Source organism: Hyperolius riggenbachi, chromosome 5, assembly GCF_040937935.1.
Source record: "Hyperolius riggenbachi isolate aHypRig1 chromosome 5, aHypRig1.pri, whole genome shotgun sequence".
Classification (NCBI taxonomy): Eukaryota; Metazoa; Chordata; class Amphibia; order Anura; family Hyperoliidae; genus Hyperolius; species Hyperolius riggenbachi.
Window position 1 is genome coordinate 142,623,627 of NC_090650.1, and position 25,040 is coordinate 142,648,666.

Below are 25,040 nucleotides of genomic sequence, written 5' to 3' on the forward strand. Positions count from 1 at the left end.
GCTGCCCTCTAGTGGTCCTGACTTGTATTGCAGCTTTTTATTTCCTCTGCTCTTTGGTGATTACTGAAATTGAAGTCATAAAACTTTATTAGAGTTAAGTGTTCGCCCCTCACAGATAAAGATAAAAGTATAGTCAGCTGTATAATGTAGTAAATATATTCATATGGCTCAAGTTTTCTAGTTATCTGGATCTTAAAGTGTACCAGAGCTGAACAAAGTAAAAATATTTATACATACCTGGGGCTTCCTCCAGCCCCATCCGCTGATTGCTCCTATGCCGCTGTCCTCCACTGCCTGCAGCTTCGGGAACCGAGTCCCGTCACTTCCGTCAGTTGGAGCCAGTCTAATGTAAGAGAAGTGCCACTGGAGAGATACGTGGAGAGCGCACTTCTGTGTAGACTGGAGCTGACTGACGAAAGTGACAGGACCCAGTTCCCGAAGCTGCAGGCAGTGGAGGACAGTGGCATGGGAGCGATCCGAGTGGATAGGGCTGGAGGAAGCCCCAGGTATGTATAAATACACCTTTTTACTTTGTTCAGCTCGGAATCCCTTTAACCCCCTCCAAACTAACTGGATTTTAGATAATGTTTGTAACAAGAGAGAGAGAGAGAGAGAGAAAGAAAGAGAGAGAGAGTGAGTGTGTGTGTGTTTGCGTGCGTGCCTGTAAGTGTTTGTTTTGGGAGGGATGGTATTTAGAACTAGAACTTGCGCTCATCCAAATGTGTGAGCCTTCCTGCACTGGGTCAGCTGTCATTACATTAAACATAATGGGAAAACATTAAGAAGCAATCATTTTTCTGCTTGAGTGATTGGCTCAAATGGAGAAAGTAAACAAGTAAACACCCACAGCCGAAATCCTATTGTCTTTACTATACAGTAATTATTTTTTTATGGGAGGGGGATGTATTTGTAAGGCAGATAGATAGATAGATAGATAGATAGATGGATAGACAGATAGTATCAATCGTAGAAAAACTATTTTGTAAGCTTTATTAATGGAAATCCAAGGGCTCATTCACACTAGTAAATGTTTTTGAAATGCATTAAAATGCATGTAATTTAATGCATTATAATCAGGGCCGGATTACCAACCAGGCAACAAAAGCAGTCGCTTGGGGCCCCATTCAGAGTCAAAGGGCCCCATCAGCACATAAACCAGCCCTTGCCATCCTGTCAGCGGTGGCTGGATGGTAAAATGGTTAAAGGGACTCTGAGCAGTGCAGTAACTATGGAAAGATGCATATCCTTGTAAAGCTCTCTTTCTCCTCTTTCCAATGATATATAAAACGCCGCCCTATGCCTTTCAGTTTTCACTATTTTCGCGATCGAGATCGCGGCCACAGCAATTTCACGAAAATAGCGAAAACTAAAAGGCGTAGGGTGGCGTTTATCTATCATTGGAAAGAGGAGAAAGAGAGCTTCAAAATGATATGCATCTTTCCATAGTTACATTGAATTACACAGGACGACTTTTCTCCAAAGTCAGCAGCTCGATTCAGCACAATACAATGAAATATAAGGAACCCAGGGGGATATAATTACAAACATCATGCTGGTAGGTGTGAGGATGTAATTAATTAGTTGTGGGTATGCTTAAAGGCATACCCACAGGCACTGCTCGGAGTCCCTTTAAGGGCTCTGCCTCTGACACAGGAGACCAGGGTTCGAATCTCGGCTCTGCTTGTTCAGTAAGCCAGCACCTATTCAGTAGGAGACCTTAGGCAAGTCTCTCTAACACTGCTACTGCCTATAGGGCGCGTCCTAGTGGCTGCAGCTCTGGCGCTTTGAGTCCGCCAGGAAAAAAGCGCAATATAAATGTTATTTGTCTTGTCAAATGATGCCTTGCGCTGCTGATTGTCTTCAGAGCCAGGCTCTCCTCCTAGGTCCCACTCCCGCTACTGTGCGCTCTGCCGCTGCCCACTCCTCCCTCCCTTACCACAGAGAACCACAGCTGCAGCAAGAATGATAGCAGCAGATGGCAAACGCTCACTCACCTATCCATGATCCAAGCGATAGAGATCCCATCATCTGAAACCCATCTGTCTCTTCTACAGTGCAGCCACTCGCTCTGTACTTCCTAATTCTCAGATCAGACAGGAAGGAGGAAGTAGTAATAGTAGTAGTAACAGAGCGGCAGCACTCTACAGGAGACAGATGGGCTCCGGATGATGGGACCTCTATTGCTTGGATTTCAATAGGTGATTGTGAGTCATCTGGTGCTGTCATTCTCCCCCGCTGTGGCTGCCTTCTCTGCTGGACTATCGTATTCACTGGGATGGAGGCTGCATGGTGGCTGTCTAGTTTGGGAGGAAATCGGTTGTTCGGTGGTGGGGGTGGGTATGTAATTCTGTCTGGGGAACGGCTTCCGGTTTGGCGGTGTCCAGAGCTTTCTGCTATTGCCAGGCTGGAGATGCAGGGGGAAAGTGCTGCTGCTGTGATATCTGGCGCCCTCTTCACAGGGGTGCCCCAGCCCCTGAGTGCAAATGTCCCAGCCATTCATCTCTCACTCTGCATTTTGCCGCTGCTATTCCCTGCATTGTGCACCCACAGAGAAAAGCGGGCTGTTGCCCATAGCAACCAGTAGCTCAGCTGCCCCGGTGTGTGCGGCATGTTGCTGTGCAGCTGCATCTTCTGATTCTATTACGACATGATGGGGGGCCCAAATCAGTTACTTTGCTTAGGGCCCCATTTAGCCTTAATCCGGCTCTGATTATAATGCATGCAATATAATGCATTTGTCAGTGTGTTTTTCATCATGTGTTTCCGTGCATTTCCACACATTTTACTGCATGGTCAAACCACTGTGAAGTGACGTAGTGGGAAAGGAAACCAGCTGATTCATGGGCTGTTCTGCATGATCCGTGTGCTGAAGTGCACATAGCATGCATTACTATGTGCTGAAGTGCATTTTAATCACTCCCAACACGCTGAAATGCACTGTTCAGCAACGCACTGCTGTACTGTGAATATTATAATGAAAGTCTATGGACTTTCATGTTACCATGTTTATTGCATACTATGTGCAATGTGACATAACTCCTTGCAATGTACATAGTGTGAATGATCCCAATGTACCAATTCACCGAGAATCATAATAATGCTTGACTAACTAAAAAGGAATATATCAGGTGTACCTTATATTAAGTGTTCCTGTATTTAAAAAAAAAAAAAGAACATTTTAAAATGTTAAATATTTCTGACCAATCCCACGATGCCTTCCCTTTAAGGGCAAATATATCAGAAACAGGTGTGCTTGTTTGAAACAGCCATGCCTATTATCCGCACGACCTTTCTGGATAAAGTGATATCATGAATCCAGTGACAGGTGACAGGATAGATGTGTCTGCCATTGGGGAACATAGCCATTCCGTAATATTTACCTCCCTGATTATCCCATGATGATGTCTTTCAGTGCTGCCATAAAGTACCCTCATAAGGAAGGTGATATTGGGCAGCAAGCCTGTATTTCATGGTTGTGAAACTTTCACTTACCCAACACTCTTCCAAGGAAAAGAGCCTTTGGTCTATTAAACTGAGTCTCAGAAGATGGAGGGAGGCTGTATGTTGCTGGCAGGTAATGATCAAGCTGAGAAATAAGAAATCAGAACAAAGTTAGGTGATTCTATTTATATACGCACTGGGCAACATTATATTTCACAGAGTAAGCGCTTTAATATCACATTTTCCTGGTGCCTCTTCCCAGTAAATCCCTGATAACAATCCCTGCATCTATGTCCTTGAAAACTAAGGTTGTCTATTAATGTGAAGGAGAGTACAATATTTCAGTTTTGTTTATCCTACAAAATGCATTTGTCAGCACTTACACGCTATTTGTATGTACAGTAGAAACAGTTAAAATACAAAATGCTATCCAGCAGTTTAATACCTTATAGAGGTATTTTAGGTATCACACAAAGATACATTTTAATTTGAATTACCGTATATACTCGCATATAAGCTGACCCATGTATAAGCCGAGGTACCCACTTTTCCCTCAGAAACCAGGAAAAAGTAAGCCCCCTCCTCAGTATAGCCCCTCCCCATGGCCAAATGTGCCCCAAGGATTATACAGCTGTGTCTCAAGACGCCATAGATATGAGACACAGCGCTTGCCACACAGAAAGAATCCCCAAACATTGCACCGCTGACACGTTGCTTGCACTCTCCGCTCCACAAGCCAGGGGACGCAGGTAGTCTTGAGCAGTGCACTCTGCACACCATGTTGCAGGGGATGGTCGCCACGGACACAGCAGGGAGCCAGCTGGCAAGAGTAGGATCACTATTGCATGATCCTTACGCTCCTCCGTCAGTAACTAAACCTGCTCCATCATATGTTCTGCTCCACTGACTCGCATATAAGCCAAGGGGGTAACTTTTCTGCACATTTTTTTGTGCTGAAAAATTAGGCTTATACGCGAGTATATACAGTATTCCCCCTTCCCCATATGTTAAAAGTGTCCTAAGCACAATACATAATACTTTATCATAGTTACAATCATGGAAGAAAATATATATTTAAGACAAATTGGTACTTGAGCAACAATGATTACCATCTGAGTATCACATGATCCCACTCTGGGAGGCCTGTCCACTCTCACTAAATAATTAAAAGTAAGTAAGTAAGTAAGTAAGAAGCCAAACCCCAAATTGTGAAAAAAGGATATTAGTACCCCTGCGTAGACTTTATGTGTTTAGTGAAAGGCATCACTCCAATAGCCAACTTTCAAACTAAATGGTGGCATTGTAGCATAGTGGGCAGCCGCAGTACACTATCTGCTTGCAGTTTGTATGTTCTCCCTTTGTTTACATGGGTTTCCTTGGGGCTCTCTCGTGTCCTCCCACATCTCAAAAACATACTGGTTTCCCCCCAAAATTAGCCTTACATAAGAATAGGCACAGTACACTATGACGCTATGACTATGGCTCCAATAATAAACTTCTCTGAGAGACAGTTTGAAACATAAGTATGACCTGTGTAAAGTCTTGTGGAAGATGTCAATGCTATATAAATGAATAATAATAATAATAATTCAAGTGACAGGCAGCCTACAGGGCCAGTCAAAGTGCCGGAATCTCGTACCTTGAAGCTACTGGACCCGCCGGGCTCCGGGCGGGTTCAGAAGAGTGCTCATTAAGTGTAACGAAGTGCCCTTTACACTAAATGAGCACAGCATAATTTCACTGTGCACGCTATGGCTGCATAGCATGCGCAGGGCATTATAACACTCTCTGCTCTCATTAATCTGCACTGCTGTAGCAGCGCAGCTGATTGAATCAAGCCCCATGTGTCAAATGAAGACACGCGTGGTGTTACAAATGCTGTCATTCAGCTGCATTTACATTGCATTCATGGCCGGCAGCGTAGAAGGAAAACTGCCTGACAAGTGCACAGCCTTCCGTGTGAAAGCAGCCTTAGTAGTGTGTACCTGTCAGGTAAAAAACAAAGTCAACTCCTATGTTATACATTTGGTTTTTTAAACACTAGAACTCAGCCCCCGACATTATACAACAGACTATATGTTAACTTAGAGACGTATCTACAGGGGTGCAGGTATGGCAGTGCTATGGGCGTCACTTTCTAGAGGGCGCTGCTCTGTAGCATTTCTGGTGTTCTCCATACAGATACTAGTTTTTATCTATGGGCGGGGGGGGGGGGGGGAAGGCATCAACTGACGCCTGGTTACATCTTTTAGGAGGACAGGCTGCCTAAGGGCCTCTTTCCACTACATGTAGATTGGATGCAGAATGGATGCAGAAAAACTGACTCCAATGAACGCCTATGGGCCTGTTTCCACTAAACGCGATTTTTCTGATGCAGATTTTCCCATAGGCATTTACTGGAGTCAGTTTTTCTGCATCCAATCTGCGTGTAGTGGAAACAGGCTACACCTGATCTCCGTAATCTGGCCTGGCTGGCACACAATATACAACTTTCACTTCAGATCCTATTAGAGTAAATTATCAGATCGATATTCAGATCTGACATTGATCGGATATAGGAGAAATCTTTTGTACATACATAGGTGATTGTTTACATTTTCAATCTGATTTCCAATCAATTTTGTGACTGGATATCAATCGAAAATAAATCAAAAGTAAATACAAACAGAAGTATATCCAGTATTTTTATCAATATTTTCAATTGAGAAACAGATCGATTCTGAGTTTGGGATCAGTCACTTGCAATAAGTAGGCGGTATATTTTTCCCAGATCTGATCATTTTCTCAGTGAGAAGTGAAAATCGTGTGACGTGTGCCAGGTCTAAAAGACAAACAAATTGCTGCTTCATTCCTGATTGTTGTCCTGATCCCTTGCTCTACCTGTGGAGTGATATGTCTATTTTCCCATACACATAAACAGGTTTTCATGCAAATTAACAAAAAAAACACACTTTCTTTACATTTGAAATCATAGGGCAGTGCATTCCCAGGCTATCATGCGACCCATGAGCACCATCTAGTGGAGAATCATACACAGCGATACTTTATTCAGCAGATGCATCTCTTAAGATTCTGTTACTGGGAACATTAAAAAATATTTGCTTTGTAAAGCCTGGCAGTAAAATGTCAATACCACTATAATAAATGGATGAAAGGATTAAATCGTAAGTATCTTTGTTACACAAGTCACATCTGCTAATATATCATTAAATCTAAGCTGTCAGGACTGTAAAGTAGGAAACCTCAGTAGTCGATATAACTTAATTAGGTTCACTAATACTTGATAGGTTTAGAGGGTTAGGTAAATTTACACTTTTTGTCCAATTTTTTTTACTTTCTGGAGGATTTGGATTAATTTATGGAGTCTCTGAGTTTTGTTAAATCAGAGTAAACATGAAGATTAGGTGCGCACAGATAATCCACTTACCAAACGCTTGCCGCAGTTCTATTGGTGTTTGATAAGCGCAAGGAAACTTTTTCGAATGCTGTCAGGGAGCTTCCCAAATACTGTTTAAAGTTTTCAGCAAATAAGAGATAGGATGGATAGGAAAATAATAGAAGTAAAAAGCCTATAGTTTAAATCTTTTGGGTTGACATAAAAAAAAAAAGGCGGCCATGCCTGAGCAATGAGACCTGTCTTGTCTCAAACTTTTGCATAAGTAATCTTCTCAGTCAATGATAAATATATTTTAACCTTAGATAACCCTGCTTATGCCAACGGTAATGTCTGGTACACACCTTGCAGTTTACCATTAAATAGAAGGGTCGAATCAATTATTTCCAACAGGTCTCATCTGATTTCCAATAATTTTTCTGATCGATTTTTGCATAGAAGTGATCAGAAAATCGATAAGAAAAATGCTTGGAAATCAGATTGGACTTGTCGAAAATAATAGATTTGACCCATCTATCTGACAGGAAATTGCATGGTATGTACCATACATACATAGACATACTGTATGACTATGGCAGGGATTAGATTGTGAGAGACCCTCTGAGGGACAGTTAAGTGACAAAACAATTAACTCAATAATTATTAATAACTTAATACTGTAATACGTTTAGCCATAGACCCAGAACAAAATCAGATTTTTTTTGACTGATTAGAGTAGCTACATGCTTGTTTCAGGTGTGTGATTTAGACATTGCTGCTGCCAAACAGATCAGCGGGACTGCCAGGTAACTGGTATTGTTTAAAGAGACTCTGAAGAGACTTTAAAAATAGCTTTTTAGCTTATATTCTACATGGGCATGTTTGCCCCAGCTAAAACGCCGCTATCCCGCGGCTGAACGAGGGGTCTTTACCCAAATCCCCCCCCTGCAAAATCCACTACCAACTTGGTCGTAGATTTTGCTCTTCCTGGAGGCAGAGCTAATGGCTGTAGCTCTGCCTCCATTCGCGTCTATCAGCGCTGATCACCGCCTTTCCCCCACCCCTCTCAGTCTTCCTTCACTGAGAGGGGTGGGGGAGAGGCGGTGATCAGCGCTGATAGACGCGCTGAGAGGCAGGGCTGCAGCCATTAGCCCTGCCTCATCAGGAAGCGATCCCCGGACACCACGGAGGGGATTTGGGGGGTAAAGACCCCTCGTTCAGCTGCGGGAGAGCGGCGTTTTAGCAGGGGCAAACATGCCCATGTAGAATATAAGCTAAAAAGCGTTTTTTAAAGTCGCTTCAGACTCTCTTTAAAAGGAAATAATTATGGCAGTTGCGTCTCGCTTCAGTGTACTTTAAAGCAAGTCTAAATGGAAAGGGAAGGCTCTGGACCTCTAGAGCCTTCTTGTTCTTCTCTTGGTGTTCTCATTCCCCCGCTGTCTTCTGATCGAATATGTTGCCTCTGGGAGCCTTTGGAAGGCTTATGAAGCACTCATTTCCCTGAGTGCTTCAGCAGATGGGCAGCTCCATAATGATGTCCCTGAATGCTTTCAAAGATAGACGGGTCCCAACACAAGTGCTTCCAAAGCCTTCTGAGTATCCCCAAAGAATTTTTCAACCACTTGGTCGAATACCTGCAATGGAGGTGACAGCGCTGGACTGAGGTCATGGAGAGAGGGCCATATCAGTTTAACCGCTTCCCAGCTGCCTAAGGCTGAATGGCGGCGGGCAGGACAGTGGCTCTCTCGTTCCTCCACGACGCATATAAGCGTCATCTCGTGAGGAATGAGATTTGACAGGAGATTTGCACAAGCGCAAGCTCCTGACATTCTACGCAGAGGGCCCCAGTGATCAGCTTGCCAGCTACTAATAAGCTCTGGCAGGCTGTGTTTTTTTTGTAATTAAACATTGAAGTATTTATATAGCGCTGACATATTACACAGCGCTGTATTGAGTATAGTTTTGTCACTTAACTGTCCCTCGGAGGGGCTCACAATCTAATCCCTACCATAGTCATAGTCCCTACCATAGTCATATGTCTATGTATGGTATGTATAGTGTAGTGCATGTATCTTAGTCAAGGGCCTACTTGGGAAGGGGGGAAATATAAAATAAACATTTCCATCAAAAATGTCACTTATTTTTAAAGCACCGTCCTACTGTGAAAGAAGCCTAAGTCAGAATATTACTGGTTTTGCGTGTGATAGATGTATTATGTATTGATAGATTTTTAAATTTATCAATGTATCCCTCTACATCTGGCTCATTTGAAACTGAACACTCCCCATTAAGCTACAAGACTTGTTATGTCTCCTGTTGCTAATCTGGGAATCTAAGATTTAGCATGGTATAATTTCTCTTAGGAATTTACCTTTTTCAATCTGTACCCGTTGTTCATAATAATATAGTCATGTAATAAATTATGGAAACAAACAAGGCTCCTTGTGAAGAAGAATGACTTTTCCTGACCTGAGGTCAAGCCAGTCAAACTGAATTAAAGATATCAACTATCATATTTTTTGGACTATAAGACGCTCCTGACCATAAGACGCATCTAGGGTAAAAAATATATACTAAACCTGGTGCATCCATGGTGAAGGGGCATCTTGGGGATTATGCTCTTTTTTTTTCCTCATGCCCGCTTGTACCTCGTGTCTCCCTTGTGTCCTTTTGTGCCCCCTTGTGTCTTCCTGTTTCCCCCATGTGTCTTCCTCTGTCCTCCTCGTGTCCTTCTCTATGCCCCTTTGTGCCCCCCTGTGCCCTCCTCTGCATGGGCACAGTACAGGGAGTCCCTGACATTGCAGCGGGTTGGAGGTTCGTATTGGCAGGCTTTCAGAAGTCAGGAACTCCCTGCATTTGGACTATAAGATGCAGTGACTCCCCCACCCCCACACTTTTGGGGGAGAAAAAGTGAGTCTTATAGTGCAAAAAATACAGTAATTTCTTATGGGGAATCTTTCAGTTAAAGAGAAACTCCGACCAAGAATTGAACTTTATCCCAATCAGTAGCTGATACCCACTTTTACATGAAAAATATAATGATTTTCACAAACAGACCATCAGGGGGCGCTGTATGACTGATTTTGTGCTGAAACCCCTCCCACAAGAGGCTCTGGTGCCGTACGGTACTCTGGGCAAACTGCCACAATGTAACAATGACACACACAGGAAATGGCTGTTTATAGCTGTCTGTTAAAGCCAGAACAGCTACATAATCTGCCCACAGTAACAATGTCACCATGTAATACATGTCAGAATGTGAATCTGGGAGAGGAAAGATTTTACAATGAGCAAACTCTGACTAAATCATGTATACATAATTATTGTAAAGATTAAGCACCTTTTTATTTTAAATTATTTTCACTGGAGTTCCTCTTTAAGCTCTTAACTTCCTGTATTTAATATAACATTTTAGGATTGAAATTGATTAACATATGTGTAAAATTCAAGTTTTTAATATGGATGCCATTTAAGTGTGCAATTTTGGTGAAAGTGAAAAGTGAAACTTCTAAAACAGGTGACACGGATATTGATGTTTGCAGTGGTAGCAGCATGTGGCTGAATATAGACAATATGTGAGGAGACATCTGGAAATATGCACTTCTCCAATAGTGAAGCCTGTTCTCAAAGAACAAAAAAATGCTGTCTTTGTGCATATGCCTACAGTGCCTAATGAGAAGTTTGAACCTGCCAATGGACAAATACACAAATTAGCCACAAATTAGGGCTTCTTTTTTTGCCAGCATGACAAGTTTGATCTGTCAATGAATGGACTCCACAAGAGCAGAGGAGTAGCTATTGGTGTGCAAGGGGGGACATATGTCCCCAGGCTCAGCACTGTGAGGGCGCTCAGCACGCCCATTGCACCCCCACGTGCATAAGAGGTGGCTCGCTGGCTGCCCGAAGTGCCCCTGCTTCTCTTCCTCCTTCAGCACAAGTGTTAACAGCAGCAGAATAAGGCTATCTAAAGGGGGCACAACTGGCTATCTAAAGAGGGTGAAGGGGGAGGGCGCATCTGGCTATCTAAATGGGGTAAGGGGGCACATATAGCTTTCTAAATAACTTTTCACTCCATGCATGACCACATTCTGATGTGTGGCCATGCCCATTTTGTCCGGGGGAGGGGGGGTGCAAAAACTGTCTTTGTCCTTGACTCTGATAACCCTAGCTACACCTCTGCACAAGAGCTATGAAAGTGTCCTGTCAATTCTGACACCAAGACATAAGTAGAAAATCTTCTTAATTTTGAAAGTTTTTAGGTGGGGCTTTCATAGTCTACACTTGTTTCTCCAGCACATCCCACAGATAAACATTAAACACACAATGGGCTATCCACATTATCTATAAAGAAAGTGCAACTCATCAAAGCAGGCCACCTTTGTCCACTGCTCCATGCTCTAGTTCTGGCACTCAAGTGCACACCGTATTTACTTCTCTGGTGAATAGGAGTCTGGAATACAACACCCATAAGTAGAAAGCTATGTTCCACTGAGTGTTATGACGCCTTTTCCTCATGGCTGTACTGATCCTCATGGCTGTAGAGATGCACTGATCCATTCTTTTAGTTTACTGATCCTCCTGGCTGTAGACATGCACTGATCCATTCTTTTAGTTATCACAATATGCCCTCTGTCGAAGTTCCTCAGACCCTCAAGCCTGCCAATTTTTGCTGGTTCCAAAATATCTTCTATTGCTAACACACGTACATGTAAAAAGGAGTCGGGAAAAAAGGGCGCGGGGTGTAAACGATAAGCGGTAATAGCGTTTATAAAAATATTGTGTTTTATTTCATTTACAAATATTGATGTACAAATTAAAAAACATTTAATAATGTGTATGAATTCACAAATTGTGAAAACGATGATCTTCCCTGTTTTAAAAGTGAAACTTATGATTATTATGCAGGAGAACAGAGGCGCCAAAAGGATAAAAAGAAGCTAAATGAGCTTAAAAACCAAATTCTTGGTAAATAGAGGAGGTAGTGGTGGACTTACCTCCTCCAAGTAGACACACAACGACTGTAGTAAAGACAGTCAATATTTTTTATTATATTGACTGTCTTTACTACAGTCGTTGTGTGTCTACTTGGAGGAGGTAAGTCAACCACTACCTCCTCTATTTACCAAAAATTTGGTTTTTAAGCTCATTTAGCTTCCTTTTATCCTTTTGGCGCCTCTGTTCTCCTGCATAATATTGAGTCCACCCTGGGTGGAGGGTTGAACCCCCTTTTTTCTCATCTACAGAAAGAGACTTCTTATTCCTGAGTGGGGTCAGGAAAATCTCCCCACCTGCCTTTACAGTGGTTGCCTAATGGTAACCCTGGTTTGTGAGTATTAATATTTACTCTATTTAATAACCATTTACCAGTACATATTACACTATTGGGGCTCTTGGTGTTCCTTGTTTTTAAACTTATGATTATGTTTGTTAAAAAAAACGATAATATATGTTTAATCGTTATAATTGCATATTATTGTGAATAACCTTCATGTATCGTTTCTTCATATAATAAAATCTGAAAATATTGTTTATAACTATGAAAAAAAATATATAAGTGTGTTTGTAATAACTATTGTAAATCATTAGTAAATATTACTAACATTTCACTACAACTAAACATAACCCTACTCTCACACAGAACCTTCCCTGTACCTATCCCTAACCCTTAGACCCCCTGGTGGTGCCTAACCCTAAGACCCCCTGGTGGTGCCTAACCCTAAAGGTAGCCATACACTGGTCGATTTGCCATCAGATTCGACCAACAGACAGATCCCTATCTGATCGAATCTGATCAGAGAGGGATCATATGGCTACCTTTACTGCAAACAGATTGTGAACCGATTTCAGCCTGAAACCCGATCACAATCTGTTCTGGTGGTGCTGCCGCTGCTCCCCCCGCCCGCATACATTACCTGCTCCGCTGGTGCGACTGCCCCCGGTCACCGCTCTTCTTCTCCGTCTCCGCTCTGGTCTGCTCTGGTCTTCGGCATGCTTCCCTTCTTCCTGTCTGGGGGAAGTTTAAACAGTAGAGCGCCCTCTACTGTTTAAACTTCCTGCCGGGACAGGAAGAAGGGAAGGATGCCGGAGGAGACCAGACCAGAGCCGATACGGAGAAGAGTGGAGACCCGGGAGTCGCGCCGGCGGAGCAGGTAATGTATGCGGGCTCTATTGCGTCGGTCGTCGGGCACTCGAACGCCGCTAGCGATGCGCTCTTCACCCGCGGGCGATCGACGGTTATTTTCCGCACGGCGCGATCGACGGGATCGGACGGAATGGATCGAAATTCGGCGTGTAGCGTGAACGATTGGCAGCAGATTCGATCCCAGTGATCGAATCTGCTGTCGAAACGGGCGCAAATCGGGCCAGTGTATGGCCACCTTAAATCTCCTCTGGTGGTGCCTAACCCTAAGACCCCCTGGTGGTGCCTAACCCTAAGACCCCCCTGGTGGTGCCTAACCCTAAGACCCCCTGGTGGTGCCTAACCCTAAAACTCCCCTGGTGGTGCCTAACCCTAAGACCCCCTGGTGGTGCCTAACCCTAAGACCCCCTGGTGGTGCCTAACCCTAAAACCCCCCTGGTGGTGCCTAACCCTAAGACCCCTGGTGGTGCCTAACCCTAAGACCCCCTTGGTGGTGCCTAACCCTAAATCTCGCCTGGTGGTGCCTAACCTTAAGACCCCCCTGGTGGTGCCTCACCCTAAAACCCCCTTAGTGATCGCTTTATTGTGTGGAGAATAATGTTTTACAAATAGTTATGGATAACATTTTAAATAATGTTTTAGTTAAATACAATAAATATGTTTAGTATTTTTGTAAACATTATTCGTCACGGGCGCATTTTGTAAACTTAAATCATCACAAGCGCCGTTAGAAAATATTAAAAATCCCCGGGCGCCGTTTGAAAACGTTAACAATCTCTGGCGCCGTTTTTCTTGTTCAGCGCCCATCAAATGATATTTATTATGGGAGTGAATGGCGGCGCCCTTTTTGTCCACTTGCCTCATGCGCCCTTATTTCCTGCTTCCTGCTAACACATGCAGTCCACACATCTCTCTCAACGCAAAATTATTGGAAAAGGCAAGTATTACCCTGGAGAATTCCCATGGAAATGTGCCAGAATTTACAGGTTGCACGTAAATCATGTCCAGAATAGAATCAATTAGTCTACTATTACAGTAAAATCTTGTTATAGCAAACTCAGACATAGGAAACCCCTGGTTATAGTAAACTCAGTCCCCAGGTCCCGGCCATGTGCCTGTATAAATATGCAATAGAGAAGAGAAGCCGGCACCGTCTGTATAGTATGCTCTTTTTTATTGAATAATCATAAGTATAGACTGTCACACATAGTGCGACGTTTCGGGGGCATGCCCCTTTCTCAAACTTGTGACAGTCTGAAAAGTACAAACATCTTAACACAATTATATATGTATCCACCACAGTAATAGCCAATCAACTATGCAAGGCTTGTCTAGCCAATCACAGGTCCTAAAACAACAAGCGGACCTGATGGGGAACTGAATCTAGACACAAATAGCCAATAGGGGAACAGAACAGACTCACTCCCGTGTATACCGCCATCTCTTCCACCCAGATATCGGAGCACGGACGCCGATCGCCATCTGCGGCGTGGCCACGCCCACGTAAGCAGGCGAAGTCACCGCATTGGAGCGCAGTAGGAGGACGGCCCCACGTGGCCAAGCGGCGAGCCGATTGGCCACACTTCGGGGAGACAGTGGAACGCAGGGAACAGCATGACGCACGTGTGAGGTGCGTACGCCGTCCCATAGACACCACGTCACCCCGCTGAGGCCGCCCCCTCCGCGCTACCATGGCAACTAAATGCCATGCAACAGACTCCCAGCAGAGATCAGGCTAGTAGACACAGGGACAGGCAGGGACAGGATGCCAGGAAGAAAAATGACATGATTAATATTAAACATGGATACTATAAAGAACACAATCCCAAATCATTCTCAGCCATCAGGGAATTAATACATTGAAAGAGAGGAATAATATATATCAAATAACATTATCAGCATATGAAAAATACAGTCTATAGAAGTGGCATCAGGTCATATTCCCTATTGAGGCCCCTTGGATCAAGGCAATCAAGGGTCCTGATCCAAAAGGCCTCCCTGTACAACAGCCTTTTCACCCTACTACCACCTCTCTTGACTGGTGGAACACCTTCAATGATTTGACACCTGAGTTGGTTAACATGGTGTCCATGCTTGACAAAATGTGCAGGGACTGTCTGATCTATTAATTTGTTACGAATAGCTGATTTATGAGCTGAGAGTCTGACCTTGAATTTTGAGGTGGTTTGACCCACATGGACATTTCAATAAATATACTACATATTGTGAATCACAATTATAGCATCCCTTAATAGTATATTGTTTACCAGAATGAGGGTGAACAAAATATGGTGATCTAATGATGGAGTGGCAGTGCACACAGTTGAGGCAGGGGAATGTACCCATGCGAGTATGTCTATCTGGAGGTCTAACCAGAGTTCTCATTTCTGCATGCACAAGCCTGTCCCGCAGAGTAGGAGCTCTTTTGTATGACAATAACGGAGGATTTTGAAATTCATTAATGGAGGGGAAGGAGCGTGACAAAGCATTCCAGTGTTTTTTTTTAATTTTACCAATGGACTCACTCCAAACATTATATTGTGACACAAATGGCAATCTGTTGCCTACGCTCCTCCTCTGCCGACCAGAAAGTTCCTCAGCCTCTCCGCGCGCACTCGCCACTACATCATGAGGGTAACGTCGTGTCAAAAATTTTTTTGTCATTTCATTTAGCCGGGACTCCCGTATATTGTCCTCACTCACTATACGGCCAATACGCATGAATTGACTTTTTGGTATGGCACGCTTAGTTTTAATGGGATGAAAGCTGTCAAAAGCCAAGACCGCATTGCGGTCTGTTGGTTTCACAAACTCCAAGAATTAACCACTGAAAAGGAATTCACTAAGATACAAACGAATTTCGTCATAGTACCACCAACCAAATAGAGACCATCAAACATCACAAATTCCTGCGGGATGCTGCCGACTATTCCTCTGGCTATGTCTATGTGTGGCAACAACCATACAAACGTCCACAACGTCCTAAAATACCTTCCGGACGACCAAAAGGAGGTCCACGTCCATCTGCACCTCCGAATCAACCTCCTTCAGGGAATGGTTCTTCTGATTTTTTACCTGTCAGTACACCGGAAGATTCCACAGACATATCCAGCCAAGACGAAAGCGGCGTGGTGGACGCCACAGGAAGCATAAAAGAGAGGCTGCGTCAGAAACAAAAGCCCAGAAAGTAGAATCTAACAACATTGTGGTGAACATTTCATCAATTACACTAAGTACCACACAACATCAAGTTCTGAACAAGGGACTGTCATTTGCTCCCACCCACTGGCCTGACCGACTACAACTTGACATAGAACTACAGAGGTTCTTCAGACGCATCAAACTCAAACATTTTTTAAGCTTACCACGATTTGTACCATCCTTAGAGTCGCGAGAAGACACAGTCCTCACATTGGGCAATTCTACTCTTCGTACAAAAAGTACTTTTAATCCCCCATCATGTCAGATCATTGATAATTATATCAACAATGTTACTACAGATGTAGATAGATTATTTAGGGAAGGCAACCCTGGACTACATGTGAGACATAATCTCACCCTGGATGAACGACAGGCTATTCGAGAGTTGGAACTTAATGAAGATATAACGATCAAACCAGCGGATAAAGGGGGAGCAGTGGTGGTGATGAACACAGCAGATTACATGGCGGAAGCCCGCAGACAACTTGATGACAGCAACACCTACCGTCTACTACCCTGCGACCCCCTACCGGACATACACAGGCAGATTGAGAAGATTTTACATCAAGCCTCTCGTGACAAAATAGTGGATGACCAACTGATCAAATTTTTACATATGGAACATCCCAGGACACCAGTCCTTTATTTATGTCCCAAAATACATAAGTCCCTGCAATGTCCTCCAGGTCGCCCTATAGTGTCAGGGATAGACTCAATACTATCTCCTTTGGCTAAGTATCTAGATTACATTTTAAGTCCTTATGTAGTAGCACAGAAGTCCTACCTCAGGGACACTGACATGTTTTTGGAAGTTATTTCACAGCTACACGATATACCAGAGGACAGTCTCCTTGTGACCATGGATGTCGAGAGCCTCTACACCTCCATCCCACATGATGGGGGTGTAGAGGCTGTCCGACATACCTTATTTATTGCTTCAGATTTTACAGATCCACAGATCCAATTCTTGATTGATTTATTATGTATTGTTTTGAAACAAAATTACTTTTCTTTCCAGGATCAATTTTTCTTACAGGTACGAGGCACGGCGATGGGGTCGAATGTGGCCCCGTCCTACGCAAACATATATATGAATGTATACGAGGAAAGCTTCGTGTACACTAATTTAATATTTCAAAAACATGCCAAAATTTGGTTAAGATATATCGATGATATATTTTGCGTGTGGGCGGGGCCACATTCGACCCTGGATGAACTTGTTACTTCTTTACATCACCAATGTGAGGCAATACACCTCACTATTCACAGTGACACTCACAATGTTAGCTTTTTGGATACAATGGTGTCCCTCAAGGAGGGACAGTTGTATACAGATTTATATGTGAAACCAACAGACCGCAATGCGGTCTTGTCTTTTGACAGCTTTCATCCCAATAAAACTAAGCGCGCCATACCAAAAAGTCAATTCATGCGTATTGGCCGTGTAGTGAGTGAGGACAATATACGGGAGTCCCGGCTAAATGAAATGACAAAAATTTTTGGAGAGGCTGGGGAACTTTCTGGTCGGCAGAGGCGGAGGAGGAGCGTAGGCAACAGATTGCCATTTGTGTCACAATATAATGTTTGGAGTGAGTCCATTGGTAAAATTTAAAAAAAACACTGGAATGCTTTGTCACGCTCCTTCCCCTCCATTAATGAATTTCAAAATCCTCCGTTATTGTCATACAAAAGCTCCTACTCTGCGGGACAGGCTTGTGCATGCAGAAATGAGAACTCTGGTTAGACCTCCAGATAGACATACTCGCATGGGTACATTCCCCTGCCTCAACTGTGTGCACTGCCACTCCATCATTAGATCACCATATTTTGTTCACCCTCATTCTGGTAAACAATATACTATTAAGGGATGCTATAATTGTGATTCACAATATGTAGTATATTTATTGAAATGTCCATGTGGGTCAAACCACCTCAAAATTCAAGGTCAGACTCTCAGCTCATAAATCAGCTATTCGTAACAAATAATAGATCAGGCAGTCCCTGCACATTTTGTCAAGCATGGACACCATGTTAACCAACTCAGGTGTCAAATCATTGAAGGTGTTCCACCAGTCAAGAGAGGTGGTAGTAGGGTGAAAAGGCTGTTGTACAGGGAGGCCTTTTGGATCAGGACCCTTGATTGCCTTGATCCAAGGGGCCTCAATAGGGAATATGACCTGATGCCACTTCTATAGACTGTATTTTTCATATGCTGATAATGTTATTTGATATATATTATTCCTCTCTTTCAATGTATTAATTCCCTGATGGCTGAGTATGATTTGGGATTGTGTTCTTTATAGTATCCATGTTTAATATTAATCATGTCATTTTTCTTCCTGGCATCCTGTCCCTGCCTGTCCCTGTGTCTACTAGCCTGATCTCTGCTGGGAGTCTGTTGCATGGCATTTAGTTGCCATGGTAGCGCGGAGGGGGCGGCCTCAGCGGGGTGACGTGGTGTCTATGGGACGGCGTACGCACCTCACACGTGCGTCATGCCGTTCCCTGCGTTCCACTGTCTCCCGAAGTGTGGCCAATCGGCTCGCCGCTTGGCCACGTGGGGCCGTCCTCCTACTGCGCTCCAATGCGGTGACTTCGCCTGCTTACGTGGGCGTGGCCACGCCGCAGATGGCGATCGGCGTCCGTGCTCCGATATCTGGGTGGAAGAGATGGCGGTATACACGCGAGTGAGTCTGTTCTGTTCCCCTATTGGCTATTTGTGTCTAGATTCAGTTCCCCATCAGGTCCGCTTGTTGTTTTAGGACCTGTGATTGGCTAGACAAGCCTTGCATAGTTGATTGGCTATTACTGTGGTGGATACATATATAATTGTGTTAAGATGTTTGTACTTTTCAGACTGTCACAAGTTTGAGAAAGGGGCATGCCCCCGAAACGTCGCACTATGTGTGACAGTCTATACTTATGATTATTCAATAAAAAAGAGCATACTATACAGACGGTGCCGGCTTCTCTTCTCTATTGCATATTTATACAGGCACATGGCCGGGACCTGGGGACTGAGTTTACTATAACCAGGGGTTTCCTATGTCTGAGTTTGCTATAACAAGATTATACTGTAATAGTAGACTAATTGATTCTATTCTGGACATGATTTACGTGCAACCTGTAAATTCTGGCACATTTCCATGGGAATTCTCCAGGGTAATACTTGCCTTTTCCAATAATTTTGTGTTGAGAGAGATGTGTGGACTGCATGTGTTAGCAGGAAGCAGGAAATAAGGGCGCATGAGGCAAGTGGACAAAAAGGGCGCCGCCATTCACTCCCATAATAAATATCATTTGATGGGCGCTGAACAAGAAAAACGGCGCCAGAGATTGTTAACGTTTTCAAACGGCGCCCGGGGATTTTTAATATTTTCTAACGGCGCTTGTGATGATTTAAGTTTACAAAATGCGCCCGTGACGAATAATGTTTACAAAAATACTAAACATATTTATTGTATTTAACTAAAACATTATTTACGGTGCCGGCTTCTCTTCTCTACTGTGTATCATCCGGATGGTCACCGGATTGCCGTGGCACGTCTCACAGCTTACCAAGAAGGTGTGCCTCCTCCTCATACTGCAATGTATAAATATGCAATGTATGATGAATCCTAATATAGTAAACTACTGATATAGCAAACTACATGACCATGTCCATTTGAGTGAAGCTATCAGAAGCTATGCACATATGTTAAAGGACACCTAAAGTGAATGCAAGAATACAAGTTTCTTGGCATCCTGCTGATCTCTTTGGCTGCAGTAGATTCTGAATCACACGCCTTAAATTCAGTAAGATTTCAGTCAGACACATCTGATCTGCATGCTTTTTCAAGGCCTGTGGCTAACACCATTAGAGGCAGACGATCATGTTTACAAGTGGACTAGATAAAATGAAAGATAGAAAAAACACAGGGACACCGGGAGTCCGATATCGTGTGATAACGTCTCAACAATGGGACTATGTGATGAAAGGTAATATACTCACAAAGGTAGGTTGCTTTTGAAGGCAACCACCATCAGCATAAGTGGAGAAGTACCGTCTCCACTCGGCCTTTAGGTCGCTGCTCCTGAGACAAAAGGGGTGCCCTATACCAAGATAGGGACACCCTCCCTAGCCAGTAGGGTATAAAGGTTCAGGCAAAAGATAAAGGTAGGAGGCGCCCTCTAGTATTTATTTATCTTTTATTTTGAATCAAGCACACGTTGTCTGAGTGCTTGATTCAAAATAAAAAATAAAAAATCGTTGATTAATATATCGATCTGAGTATCACTCAACACAGGTAGGACAATTTTATTCTTACCCTGTGAATTTTTAAATATTTAGGTGCTACTAAGCTATACTAGAGGGCGCCTCCTACCTTTATCTTTTGCCTGAATGTTTACAAGTGCATTGTTTAAAAGCAAATAAATATGTCATCCTCCCAATCCCTTTCACTTTAGTTATACAATAATACAATAACATTTCTATAGCGCTTTTCTCCGATAGGACTCAAAGCGCTTAGGCTCTCTCAGATTCAGTAATTGGTAGTAGTGTTGGGCGAACAGTGTTCGCCATTGTTCGGGTTCTGCAGAACATCACCCTGTTCGGGTGATGTTCGAGTTCGGCCGAACACCTGATGGTGTTCGGCCAAACCGTTCGGCCACATGGCCGAACTAAGAGCGCATGGCCAAACGTTCCCCGAACGTTCGGCTAGCGCTGTGATTGGCCGAACGGGTCACGTGGTTCGGGCCCGAACGCGCTCTGATTGGCCGAACGGTCACGTGGTTCGGGTAAATAAATACCCGAACCACGTCATATCTCCGCCATTTCTCTGTGGGTTTAGCTTTGGGTAGGCAGGCAGGGTAGTTCGCTCTCCAGCCACGCTAGCCCGGGTCCCCCCCAGTCATTGTGTGTCGCTGCTGGGAACAGTAGTACACAGCTCGCTCAGCCACACTATATATATAGCATTGTTTACTGCCACTGTGTACCTCGCTCAGCCACGCTATATATAGCATTGTGTTTTCTGACACTCTGTGTACACGGCTTAGCCTGGCTATATAGCATTGTGTGTACTGCCACTGTGCACCTCGCTCAGCCACGCTATATATAGCATTGTGTTTTCTGACACTCTGTGTACACGGCTTAGCCTGACTATATAGCATTGTGTGTACTGCCACTGTGCACCTCGCTCAGCCACGCTATATATAGCATTGTGTTTTCTGACACTCTGTGTACACGGCTTAGCCTGACTATATAGCATTGTGTGTACTGCCACTGTGCACCTCGCTCAGCCACGCTATATATAGCATTGTGTTTACTGCCACTCTGTGTACACCGCTCAGCCAGACTATATACCATTGTTTACTGACACTCTGTGTACACCGCTCAGCCAGACTATATACCATTGTTTACTGACACTCTGTGTACACCGCTCAGCCAGACTATATACCATTGTTTACTGACACTCTGTGTACACTGCTCAGCCAGACTATATACCATTGTTTACTGCCACTCTGATTCTGCTGGGAACAGTAGTACACCGCTCGCTCAGCCAGACTATATAGCATTGTGTTTACTGCCACTCTGTGTACACCGCTCAGCCACACTATATAGCATTGCGTACTCTGCCAGTCAGTGTGTATATTGTTGGGATCAGTAATACTCCACTCACCGTCAACCACTATATGAGCTCAACATGAGTTCCCCAGAGACCTCCGCTGTGAGCAGCACTCCCAACAACAGCAACAGCCAACGCCCCACGCAAACTATAACATCCACCCCAGCAGCCAGTGGTCAGCAGCAGCCCTCCCCGGAGAAGAACGTTGTGTCCATCGGTCCGTCGCCAGAGCGATTAATGAGGGCTGCCATTGAGGAGATGATGGGGCCTGATGTGGAGGAGGAGGTCTGGCTCAGGCCAGCATCCCAAGTTAATGTTGAGGACGATGAGGGGTCTGTGTCTGGGGATGTTGGGGTGGCAGAGGTGGTGGGTGGGTCAGACTCAGGAGAAGAGTTGTATGATGAGGATGATGATCGGGACCATCTGTATGTGCCTCAGAGTCTGACCCCGGAAAACATGTTGTATCGTGTGTTTAGGTACTAAAATCTGCGTTCCCTCCCAGTAGTGTTGGGCGAACAGTGTTTGCCACTGTTCAGGTTCTGCAGAACATCACTCTGTTCGGGGTGACTATATAGCAGACTATATAGCATTGTGTTTAATGCCACTCTGTGTACACGGCTCAGCCACACTATATAGCATTGTGTTTACTTCCACTCTGTGTCTGCTGGGAACAGTAGTACACCGCTCACCCGCCACTGTATAGCATTGTGCTCTGTGTCGCTGCTGACAATAGTGGTACACCGCTCACCCACCACTGTATAGCATTTCTGTACTGCCACTGTACTGCTGCCAGTCAGCGTGTACTTTAAGGATAAGTGAAATGAGGAAGAAATCCGGTGAAAGAGGGAGGGGCAAGGGAAGAGGTGTTTCCCCTGACGGTTCACGTACAGGCCACAGGGGAGCACCCAAGAAAACCCACTCAATACCGCCCATGTTGTCCAGGACAACAACCCTCACAGATCCAAAAGAACAGGACCAGATAATTACTTGGATGACCTCTCAAGCGTCCAGCAGTGGGTTAAGCAGCACCAGCACATCACGCACGAGGTCCGAGTCCTCAGCCAGTTACAAGGAGCCAGTGGGCACAAAGCTGACACAACCGGCAGCGACACCACGCACACAACTGTCAGATAACCAGACAACGTTGGAGTGAGCTGCGCAGAGGTTGTTCTGGGGAGCTCTACTCCACGGCGGCGGCCCCCCACAATGACATATGACGAGTTTGAGGAGATGGAAGAGGAGGGTATGGACAATGTGGACATAGACCCAGATTTTGTTTGTGAACGAGAACATCGCCGTCGTAGCAGCAGCACAGATGAGTCTGTTGAGGAACCCACTGCTGCACGAGTTCGCCTTGTGCCACAAGGTAGGCGGCGCGCAATTTCAGGCACTGCAAGCATGGAAGTTCAAGTGAGAGGCAAAAGAGGCGCAAACAGAAATCGCCAGCAAGGCAGGTGCTCCAAAGTCTGGGCTTTCTTTGAAGACTGCACTGAGGATGTTACCATGGCGATTTGCAAGGTGTGCAAGACCCGCCTGAGCAGGGGGAAAAGTATTAACAACCTCTCCACCACCAGCATGAGCCGCCACATTCTATCCAAACATCCCACTCTGTGGGCAAACGCGGCAGGACAGGGTACCACCAGCAACACTGCCTCCCTTGGGTTCACCAGACTCACCACCAGACCCGCCTCAGCAGCAGCAGTAGCCCAGCCAGTGCGTGGTTCACAACATTCACAAACATCAGACGATGCTGACACTGTCACTTTCCGGACTAGTGCTCTTGAGGTCTCCCAGTGTTCATCAAACACAACAACCAACAGCCCTTCGGTGTGCAGCCCTACGGTTGAGTTGTCTGTCTCTGAGATGTTTGAGCGCAAGAGGAAATTGCCAGCAAATGACCCCCGGGCCGTGGCAGTAACAGCCAGCATAGCCGAGCTTCTGGCCTGCGAAATGCTGCCATATCGAGTGGTGGAGACAAACAGCTTCAAGGGCATGATGTCAGTGGCCATCCCACGTTACGTGGTTCCCAGCCGCTACCACTTTGCGCGCTCTGCAGTGCCTGAGTTGCATGAGCACGTGGTCAGCTAAATAACCCGAAGCTTGAAGAATGCCGTTGCCTGCAAGGTTCACCTCACCACTGACACCTGGACGAGTGCGTTCGGCCAGGGTCGATACATCTCCCTTACCGCGCACTGGGTGAACCTTGTGGAGCCTGGCAGCGATTCCTCACCTGCTACGGCGCGGGTGTTGCCCACGCCGCAAACAGCTGCACCGTCGTCCCTCCCACTGGATAACAACAGCAGCACCTACCTCTCTGACTCCTTCTCCTCCAACGCATCTCAAAGCTGTACCTCATCCGGAAACGCGAACCCAGCACCAGCAGCAGTAGGATCGTGGAAGCAGTGCAGCACAGCTGTTGGCATGCGTCAGCACGCGTTGCTGAAGCTGATCTGCCTTGGGGATAAGCAGCACACAGGGGAGGAAATTTGGAGGGGAATAAAGGAACAGACGGATTTGTGGCTGGCACCGCTGGACCTGAAACCGGGCATGAAGCTAGACACCTGGCACGAACTGGCAATGTACGCAATAGAGGTGCTGGCTTGCTCGGCAGCCAGCGTTATGTCGGAACGCTGTTTCAGTGCTGCCGGAGGCATCGTCACAGATCGGCGTATCCGCCTCTCCACAGAAAATGCAGACCGTCTGACTCAAATTAAAATTAATCAATCCTGGATTGGAAACGACTACGCAACACTCCAGGACCCCAACCAAGTAACATGACCAATGAACATCTGGGATGGTTTAGCGTTTCCGGTTCCTGTTTATTGAACCTCTCATCTGTATTACATTTATGACTGCATGGCGGCAAAAAGCATTGCTGCTATATCCGCACGCTTTTTGTCCTCATGCAAGGCCTGGGTTGTTGTGTCTCAAAAAGCATGGCCTTCTTCTCCTCCTGCGCCTGCTCCTGTTCCATCACGTGTGCTGCTGCTGCTGGGTTAGCGTTGCCGCCCGGTCCCTGTTTATTGAACCTCTTATCTTTATTACATTTATGACTGCATGCATGGTGGTAAAAAGCATGCTATCCGCACGCTTTTTGTCCTCATGCAAGGCCTGGGTTGTTGTGTCTCACAAAGCGTGGCCTTCTCCTCCTGCACCTCCTCCTGTTCCATCACGTCTGCTGCTGCTGGGTTAGCGTTGCCGCGTGGTCCCTGTTTATTGAACCACTTATCTTTATTACATTTATGACTGCATGGCGGTACAAAGCATGCTATCCGCACGCTTC

The 25,040-nt window shown here is 45.0% G+C and overlaps 1 protein-coding gene across 10 annotated transcripts in view; it reads right to left on the minus strand.

Annotated features, from left to right (window-relative positions):
* Window positions 1–25,040, minus strand: part of CNTNAP2 (contactin associated protein 2) — a 2,604,396-nt gene that overhangs the window by 99,459 nt on the left and 2,479,897 nt on the right. For all 10 annotated transcript variants that reach the window (XM_068236339.1, XM_068236338.1, XM_068236337.1 and 7 more), the window contains one exon: window positions 3,493–3,586. In XM_068236339.1, the coding sequence (XP_068092440.1) occupies window positions 3,493–3,586 (94 nt within the window). The remainder of the gene's footprint in view (window positions 1–3,492; window positions 3,587–25,040) is intronic.